General features: G+C 53.3%; 1 protein-coding gene across 1 annotated transcript; it reads right to left on the reverse strand.

The window, feature by feature from the left end:
* Positions 1–284: 284 nt before the first annotated feature.
* On the reverse strand, positions 285–4,837 carry CDKN1B (cyclin dependent kinase inhibitor 1B). The gene is made up of 3 exons (XM_074148669.1): positions 4,159–4,837; positions 3,341–3,471; positions 285–1,734 (listed from the first exon to the last, which is right to left on the reverse strand). The coding sequence occupies exons 1-2, from the start codon at positions 4,631–4,633 to the stop codon at positions 3,350–3,352; spliced, it is 597 nt and encodes a 198-aa protein (XP_074004770.1). The 5' UTR covers positions 4,634–4,837; the 3' UTR covers positions 285–1,734; positions 3,341–3,349.
* Between the last annotated feature and the right edge of the window lie 5,183 nt (positions 4,838–10,020).

The following is a 10,020-nucleotide window of genomic DNA, read 5'->3' on the forward strand; positions in this document are numbered from 1 at the left end:
AAAAAAAATTAAGAAAAAAAAAAAGCCAACCTATAAATATCGTGACAGAGGAAATTCCCCTCTTTCGCGTTAAGAGGGTACATCATTCCCAATTATCGCGGAGGAGAAATGATGGCGTGGAGACGGCAAGCTGCATTCCTTACTTTTCACCTTGCGCTGGAGCCGGAGGAAGAGACGCGGCGAAGTTTCCTTTGGATATTTTGACGAAGGAGCCTTATTTCCTCCTGTGCCAGGCTGAGGGAGGTTGAAACACACACTAAGGAAGAACATAATTTCTTATATATGGCAGTTTTCTTTATTGATTGCTCGATGTGAAACAATATCAATCTGGATTATTTTTTTTTTTTTCCTTGCTTTTTTCCCACACATTACAAAAAAAAAAAAAAAATATTAAATTGGCTCAGTCTGCAATCCTTTAAGCACAGCCATATTAATTATCAGAAAAAGGAAAAAAAAAAAAAACCAACAAACAAACGAAAAAAAAAAAAAACCCACCCTAAAAAGTCTACCAAATAGAGCATTTACAAATGCACAAAAACATGCCACTTTGGCTTTATGGGGAAAAATATTGTCTTCTAGATTAAAAAAAAAAAAAAAAAATCTTTTAACATAAATAAGTTAGTATAATTTCTCAGTGTCTTTACAGAGTTATGTACACAGGTACACTTCAAACTTTTTTTTTTTTATTTTTACATACAAGTACACAGGCAATGTAGAAATACTGTTTAAAGATGTACTATCCCTTTTCCCTCACACACCAACACTTTGGGGAAGCGGGTCAGATCAGAAAACAACAATCTTCAAGATTTAGAGCAAAAGCCCTCCATATTAATTAATTAAAAAAATAAAAAAAAAGAAAAGCCAAACCAAAACACACACCAAAAAAAAAAAAAAAAAAAACCCAAAAAGGAAATCAGGCGATGTAACGACGAGATGATTTTACGTAACTTTTACGGGCATTCAAATTTGCTATATGGATTTGATGCTATATGGGGGGAGGGGGGGGGGGAACTTTTGCTACTACATAACGGAATCATCACAGCTCCCACCTCTTCAGCTTAATGCAGGAGGAAGAAATTTTACAAGTGGCCTGTAATCATCTGCTCTGAGCAGGGGTAACCACGAGGGTACATTACGATTAAAAAAAAAAAAAGAAAAAAAAAAGAAAAAAAGGAAAAAAAAAAAGAAAAAAAAAAGGGGGGGAGAAAACCACGGTGGACCCACTCAAAGGGACAATACATCTTTAAGTAATAAAAAGCCTACACTGCTTCTCTTCATACATTTCTTTGCTTGCTAGATTGTGAAAGCAAGTTCCGAACGGTCGCCCTCGTCCACTCCCTCCCCCCTCCCAACAAGTTTTATGTGCTACATAAGGTAAAAACTATATACACAGGTAGTACAATGAAGCAAATAAGGAAACACCTAATTGCACAATGCTACATCCAATGCTTTTAGAGGCAGGTCTTTTAAGAGTGCCTAAAATTTTAGTGTTATTGTTTGCCATTTTTTTTGTTGTTTGTTGTTGTTGTTGTTGGTTTTGCTTTGTTGCTGTTGGTCTGTTGGTGATTTATTTTTCTTTTTTTTCTTTTTTTTTTTTTTCTTTTTTTTTTCAGTGCTTGTACAGGACCTCCATCCCACGGAGATCGGCGATATGTATTTTCGTTCCCACTACAACTTTTACACCTTTCCTCGCTCCATCGCCCCCGATGAAGGAGGACGCGCGCATCCTCCGCTCTGCAAAAAAATAAAAAGACAGAAGAAAAAAAAAAAAAGAAAAAAAGAAAAAAAAAGAAAAAAACAAACAAACAAACAAACAAACGGGGAGGGACGACGAGGCGATTAGAAAAAAAAAGTCGAAAAGAAACGCGATCCGCCGCGCAACCGGTTCAAACCGACGCCGCATCCCCGGGGCGGGCGGGCCCTGCCGGGGCGCGGCCCCGGCGCTGCCCCCCCCCTTCTCCCCCCCCCGCCCCCCCCTTTCCAAAACCCGGGGGCCGCGCTGTCGGTACTCCTGCCAGCCGCTCCTCCTCGCCCCGTTTCACCCCCCCCTCGGCGGGGAAAACGAAGGCGGTAGGATGCCTCATTCCTAGCCAGGGGTTCGGCACCGCTAGCCCCCCCCATCTTTTCCCCCCCCCCCCCAGGCGGTAGTAGCGGCATTTGCATAGCCACGCATTGCTGACGTGCTCCGCCACGGCTCACCCCAGGGGGACTAATTTGTTGCATCTTTTCTGTTTTACAGCTTAATCTCTCTTTTTTTTTTTTTTTTGTTCTCCCCCTGCACGATCGCAAAAAAAAAAAAAAAAAAAAAAAAAATTTTTAAAAAAATAAAAATAAAAACTTCGTGTTTATAAACTTCGCTCCTTTAAACCTCGGCTGCGAAACCGCCGGAGCGATTTACCGACTCCCTCCTCCGCCCCAGCCCTCGCCTTCAAACAAAACAACAACAAGAAGTGGGGGAGGAAGGGGAGAAAAAGGGATAATAATAAAAAAAAATAAAAAAATAAAAAAATAAAATAAAAAAAAAAGCACAACCCAGCTCCCATTAACCCGCTCTCTTCCCTTTGCCAGAGGCTGAAACCAAACCCAAACAACCGGAGAGGGGAAGGACAAAAAAAAACCAACCCAAAACCACCAAAACTAAAGAAAAAAAAAAAAAAGCAAGGAAACAAACAAACAAAAAAAACCCCCACAACCTTTCCTTGCTCGGATTTTAAAGAAAGTGCCCAGATTCCCCTCTATTAGACCCAACTTCTTGAGTTGCATCTCCCCGGGGTGGGAGGTCGCCGCGACGTGCGACGGCGGCTCTGACATCGTAGGTGAAAAAGCACCGGGGGGTGGGGGGGGGTGGGAGGGGGGACACGACACGAGAGGACACCGGGACACGCGGGAAGCCCCCCGAGATCCCTCGTCATCTGACACGATGCACCAGCCACCTTTGAAACTCTCTCCCTCCACCCGCCACCGCTCCTCGGGACGGGGCCCTCCGGTCCCGTAGGAGGGAAGGCAGGGCCGGTCCCGCCGCCGCCGCCGCCGGGGCTCCCCCCCCCGCCGCCCCCCAGCCCCAGCCCCAGCCCAGGCGACGCCGCGGAACCCGGCGCTGCGCTTCGCCCTTGTTTTTATTCTTTTCAAGCCCTGAAAAGCCTCCCACCCCCACCCTCCCGCCACACACCCATCTCCCAAGGTTTGGGAAAAGCCACCCCTTTCCTCGGGGAAAAGACCCGCAGCCAGCCCAGAGGAGCCCGAAGCCTACCCCCCCCCACACCACCTTCCTTTCAAAAGCGGGGGTCCCTCTTTCTTTCCCTTACTCGCACCCTAAAGCCAGACCCTAACGGGAACCTACCTAAACGGTTTACGTTTGATGTCTCCTCGGGCTTGATTTCTTGGGTGTTTGCTCCACTGAACTGGCACTGGGGGAGTCTTCTGAAACCTCTTCTTCTGTTGTGTTGGCTCTTTTATTTTGAGGAGAGGAATCTAGGAGGCGAACATTAAAAACAAAGGGGGGGGGGGAAAGTGACATTAAAATATTTTCCTGCCAGATGTTTGCTCGGCATCCTGGGGAGAAGATAGGGCCGGGGGGAAGAGGGGGGGGGGGGGTAATATTCCCGGATTCCCATGTCAGCCATGGGCTACGTGAAAGCAAGCAGGGGGAGGGGAGATGGGCTTCTCTCTAGGTAAGAGATGCAAGTTTCCTGTTTTCGGCTAAAATCCTCCCTGTCGCTCTTTGGCTTCGCGTGAGCGTTATGAACCTCCTCCCACCTGGGCAGGAGGCCGGGTCCCCGCGGAGGGGACGGGGGACGGTGGCACGGGGAGGGGGGGGGGGGGAAGGTGGGATGATCCGCGTCTAAGGGCTTCTCCTTCCAAATCATCTACCAAGCTCCCATTTAACGCGGGACCCCCCACCCCCACCCCACCCCCCCGGGGGGCTGCGAACAGCACCGGGGCTTCTTTTTTTTTTTTTTTTTATTATTATTATTATTTTTTTAAGGCAAAAGGAGGCGGGGGATGGAGCGGACACCGAGCCGGTGCCCGGCGGGGCACAGCCCACCGCCGTCCGGCCACGGCCACGCGTGGCACCGGCGAAGGAGCCGAGAGCCCCCCCGGCCGCCGACACCGGGCAAGGCCGGCGGAGCAAAGCTCGGGTACGCGAGGGTACGTTACCATCGGTGGCAGGTCTTTTCCTCTGCCCAGTGCACTGCTCTGCAAAGTCCGTCTGATTTTCAGAAATATCAGTCTTTTGATCTACACAGTGAGTGTCCTCTGAGATTCCCTGAGAACCGACAAAAACCACGGTTTGGCAATTCCCGTTTACGTCCAAGCTCTGGCGACCGGCGGACTTGCAGACAGCTTTCAGTAGCCTGGGGGGTCTGAAGTAGAAGTCGGGCGAGCTCCCTTTCTCCACAGCTTGCCACTCGTACCTGCCTTCCAGCGGCTTGTGATTCTGGAAATCGAAATTCCACTTCCTCTGGCATGCCTCCTCCATCTCCTGGCGGTGCTTCTGCAACTCCCTGTTTAACTCTTCGTGATTCACCGGCCCGAAGAGGTTCCTGCAAGCTGACGGCTTCGGGTACTCCGACTGCCTGGCTTCCATGCGCTCCAGGGTAGGGCTCCCATTAGAAATACGGACGTTTGACATCTCCCCCCACCCTCTTTCTTCTGGCGGCGGTTGTTTTTGCTCGCTGCTCTTTCCCCCCCCCCCCCCCCCCCCCCCCAAACCCCAGCCGCCTCCTTCTCCTCCTCCTCCTCCTCCTCCTCCTCCTCCTCTTCTCCTCCGCCTTTTATTTCTCGGCGTTCGGCGGCTTCGCTCCGCGCCTCCTCTCCGCGCTGCCCCGCTCGCCGGCCCTGCCTCGGCCCCGCTCGCCCTCGGCCCGCGGAGGAAGGGCGAGGAAGAGCCCAAGCATAAGCGATGGGCCCGGGGATGAGCTCCGAGAGCCGCCCGCTGCCGCCGCCGCCGCCGGCGGGGAGATCCGCGGGCGGGTGGAGGAGCGGTGCGCGGCGGGGAGCGGGCAGCGGCGCTGCCCTCCGCGGCCCCGGCTCCGCGCTGCCCCGCCGCCGGTGGTGGTGATGCTGATGCTGCTGCCGGTGGTGGTGATGGTGGTGATGATGATGATGATGATGCCTCCGCCGCTCGCACCGCCGCCGCGTAGTAAAAGCGAGACGGGGAAAAAAAACAAGGCGAGACGAGCCCTTTTCTCGGTTGCCCAATATGGCGATTGAAGGGAGGCTGACGAAGAAGAAAATGATTGACAGGACGAGTCTATTTAAACAGCCCGGCCGAGCCATTGGTTACGGCGGCGGGCGCCGCCCCGTCGGCCCGGCCCTGCCCCGCCGCCGCCGCCGGCTCTAAAGGTGGCACCGACCGGGACGGGACGGGCTTGGCCGGGCTGCGGCTCTGCCCAGCCCAGGCGATGGAGAGGAGGGGTGGGAAGGCACCGCGCTTTCACCCCCCCCTCACCCCACCCCCCCCACCCCCCCCCACCCGCCTCGCCGCTTCCCTCCGCAAAGCCTGAGCCCGGCAGGATTTGTGCCCCCCCCCCCCCCTCCATTCCCCCATCCCCTCCCCCATTTTCCCCCCTCCCCCCCCCCCCAAAAAAAAAAAAAAACCCACCCCAAACCGCTCCGTCCCGCTGCTCGCCCGACGGGCCTGAGAAATGGTGGCGACTTGGTTGCGTTTGTGACTCACTCCCGTGACAGGGGGCTCCCACCGCTCTGATTTTTTCCCCTGGTTGGGCTCTGGCAACGCAGCCCCCCCCCCCCCCCCCTCCTCACCCCCCCGAGGCCCGAGCTTGCCTCCAACCCCGGGGCTAGCGGGGGGGGCTGCTGTCCCCCATGACATGCAGGGGGAGAGCGGCACCCCTGATCCCACCGTCTGCTCTGCCGTGGCTCCCGGGGGAGGGAAGGGGGGGGGGGGGGGTGATGGAGGGAGGGAAGGGGAGATCACCTCTTGCTGCCTTCTCAGGAGAGACAGGCGTAGGTGAAGACATGGCTGTAGGAAAGAAAGAGGGGGGGGGGGGGAGGAAGCCTCTGCAGGGATTTCAGATCTGGGCAAGCAGGGGAAAGAAAACAAAAGCAGTCGGTTTTGTCCTGTTCTGTGTGCTTGGAAGATTAGATCAGCCAAGAGTCACAGTCAGAGATTTTCTAAGCGACTTCCTCGGGTAGCCACAGCAGGTACGGTGGAGATAAGCGTGTCCTCCCCTATACCGGTGTCCTCCCCTATACCCTCCTTGTCTCCAGCCCCTTCCGCAGCCATCTGCCCCCGCTAGGCAGGGTAGCCCCCTCGATGCGTTGCAGGGCCCTGCGGGTGCTCTCAGGTGCTGAAGGTTTTGACTTTTCCAGAGGCCCAGATCCAGAGCCTGGATCTTTGGAGGGCTGGAGGTTCTTCAAACCAATCCATCTGACCAGGTCTCCTCCGCAAGAAGAGCAACCCTTTCCAAATTTTGCTTCTGGAGTCGGTGGGGGGGTGGGGGGAGGCACACCGGTGTCAGGCTATCTCAACAAGACAGAGGTCGACACAACTAGGTTTAACTGGCTGAGAGAAGAGTCAACTGACTTGGGCTTGAAGATATTGAGCTTTTACCCTGTGCTATACCTGTACACACACACACACACACACACACACACTCTCACTCCGGTTCCGGGTCTACAGTTTTGATGGGCCACCGAAACCCTCGCTGCAGTTGCTCTTGTGAACTCGTACGCTAAACTCTGCGCGCACCAGAGAGGGGACAAAACCATTCTCACGGCACTCAAGCTGAGGCCACAGCAGTCTGCTTGTCTTCATCAGCCCCAAGGTAGCAGCCCCTGGCCTCCGCTCACGCCATTCGCCCGAGTAATCCCAGTATCGCCAGACCCGAGTTCAAAAAAATGACGTGAGCAGACAAAAAAAAAAAAAAAATACAAATGAGATTGGTTTAAAAACCACAAGGTTGAAATAAAATATTAGCCATGTTATTTTTATTTGTTTGCCAGGGATTTTAGCACTCAGAAGTTGTTTTCCAACTCCTCTCAGCAACCACAAGTTCTAGCAATTCACTTACAGAAAATTAAAGCTGACATTCTCATGTCTGCAGGAGCTGAGACATTTTTTTGAAGTTGCAAGTCCACGATAAAACTGCGTCAGCTGGCAAAGGGGGACCTATTCATCCGCTTTATTTGCAGGATTTCATCTTGGACTCTCCAGGCTTTTCTGTCTTCGACTTCCATAGCCACCAGCAAGGAAGCGCCATTTCAAACTTTTCTTCACTTTCTCTGTCAGGTATGGGACACTTGGCTTGTTTTGTTCGTCTACACAAGAGAGTCGTTATAGGCTAAGAAAGTGATGTGCAAAACATGCCCAGGGGCTCCCTGAAGATTCCCGGGGCTATCCCTGGGGGCCTGCCTGCTGGTAACCTGCTGACTATCCCACCAGTGACTCCTTAGATGAGGCGTTCCCGGTTTCTGCTCCCTGGGAGTCAGTGCTTGTCTCTTGGGTCCACAAAAGAAAGGCAAACCCCTTGTCGGTAGGATTACGACATTGTACCAGAGTAGAAACACATTCCAGGAAAAAAAAAAAAAAAAAAAAACAAAACAAAACAAACAACCAAACCCAAAAAAACCGGGGTCTGATCGTTGGAAAAGGCTGTGTGGCCCGCAGGTAAACAACCAGTAACACCAGCGCAGTGGGAAAGAGCACTGATTTATCTGCAGCCTTTGGAAAAGAAGAGCCGCGTTACCGTAGGACAAGAACCTTCTTTTTTTTGGCGGTGGTGTTGTTCTAACACCCCCCCTAGCACAAGGACCTAGGACTAACCAAGCATCCGCATCCCTGGAGCATCCGCATCCCCGGAGCATCCGCGGTCGCGGGGACCAAGCGCGACCCTCGCGGCCCTTTCGGCTTCTTCCCCCCCTTCCTCCCTTCCCTCCCACCCCCCCACCCCAACACCCCCACCACCACCTCCCTCCCCTGCGGTGCTGCCTGGGCAATCCACCTTAAATCCCTGCGGCTGTAAAGGAGAAAAAGGCTGTGTCTGCAGCGACCTTGCCATGATCTAAAGTGTTTTGTTTACAGTCAGGCCCCCCCGATGGCCGCGGCAAATCGTGAGAGAGGCAGGCGCCCGCCCGTAGTAGCAGCGAAGCGTGAAAAAAAAAAACACACACACACACACACACAAAAAAAAAAAAAAAAAAAAAAAACCCAACACACACACACAAAAAAAAAAAATACTCGAGAGCTCCGGAGTAAGGAACTGGAAAGATCAGAGCGCCATCGTCTTGCAAAAGAGGGGCACAGCAGCGGGGTTGCGGAGGGGAGGCGGTGCGCGGGGTTTGCGCGGCCGCGCAGCGGGGTGTAGGGGGGGGATGAGGAAGAGGGGCGAGCTCTGAGGGCCACCCCAAAGCTTTCGCCCGCAACCAGCCGGTTCCTGCTCGCGGCTCTCGCCCTTTAAGCTGGAGGTGCCGCCAGTCAAAGATGGGAAGAGGGGATTAGAGAAAGCGAGGAAAACAAACAACAAACAACGACAACAAAAAAAACCCCAAATCCCAACCAAAACTTGGGGGAGTGAACCAGGAAGGAGGGAGGAGTGTTTATAGGGAAGTCTGTGTGAGGAATGTCCTGGCTCCCCTAATAGCCTCTGAACACCCTGTCCCCTCTCTTCTCAGCACCCGGCTCCTCTCTCTTGTTTGGGCTTTTCTACTGGCAGAGCTGCTCGCTGTTTTTCTTTCTTCCAGAACCGTTCCGGCAAGATTCCCATCCTTATTTTGGCCACCCTCCTTCCCCGGCACTTTATAAGGTTGTCAAGTGAACCAGCAAAGCCCATCATCTGAACTGCACGCATAAAGGGGCTGGGTTGTTGGGTATTTTCAATATTCCCTTGCGAATAGCAGGGAAATTGGGAATAATACCCGAGCTGCTCCACAGAATGCGCCTTCTAGAGTCGAGGATGAAGGAGGCAGGGACACGGTGTGACCCATTTGAAAGCTGGAGGCTTGAGGAAGTTTGATTCCCACCCACCTCCGCTGTTACTGAGGTGATGCTGTTTCCCCACACCTCCAGTTTTTCAGGCAAAACGCTAAGTTCCTTGAGAGATGTGGGGTGAGGCCACCACGAGATCGGAGGTACAGGCCCTGAGGATTCACCTGATAACACACTTAACAGGAGCCCGTCCCTTCTGGGCAGGATTAGGGCCTGGGGAGGTTCAGCAGCAGAGGCCGTCAGGGAGGAAAGAGCCATTTTAGCTTACGGAGGCCCTGGGATATCATCCAGCAGGGCCGAGGCGGGGTGGTAGGAGATGCCAGCCCCACTCTGTGTGCCTCGCTGTAGGGACAGGGTGAAGTAGCTCAGTCGACAGCATCCCTGCCAGGGACCCGCTCCCCCTGCCCACCCTGCCCGCAACCCCCTTGCTGCAGGCGGGAGGCGGGTGTGCTGCCCATGCCACCCAGAGAGGGTACCGCCAAGTGGAATTTAAGACCTTTTGCTCATTTAATGTAAACTCTAGAGGGAGCCTAAGGACAGAGATCAGGCCAGCGCCTCGCTCCGGACGGCATTCCCCCCATCCGGGGCTGCCACCCCAGGCAGGGTCCCGGCTCTCATCCCTGCTGCCCCATGCTTTTTTTGGGTTCTGCTTCCCTTGCCGCAGGTGGAGAGTAGTTGTGCCCAGGGATACAGGCCCCATCACACACCTAGAATCATAGAATCATAGAATGGTTAGAGTTGGAAGGGACCTTAAAGATCATCGAGTTCCAACCCCCCTGCCATGGGCAGGGACACCTCCACTAGAGCAGGTTGCTCAAAGCCCCATCCAGCCTGGCCTTGAACCCCTCCAGGGATGGGGCAGCCACAACTTCCCTGGGCAACCTGTTCCAGTGCTTCACCACCCTCACAGTAAAGAATTTCCTCCTAATATCTAATCTAAATCTCCCCCCTTCCAATTTAAAACCATTACCCCTTGTCCTGTCACTACACTCACTGACAAAGAGTCCCTCTCCGGCTCTCCTGTAGGCTCCCTTCAGATATTGGAAGGCTGAAGAAGAAGACCTACAGAAGCC

This window comes from Numenius arquata, chromosome 1 (genome assembly GCF_964106895.1).
Source record: "Numenius arquata chromosome 1, bNumArq3.hap1.1, whole genome shotgun sequence".
Classification (NCBI taxonomy): domain Eukaryota; kingdom Metazoa; phylum Chordata; class Aves; order Charadriiformes; family Scolopacidae; genus Numenius; species Numenius arquata.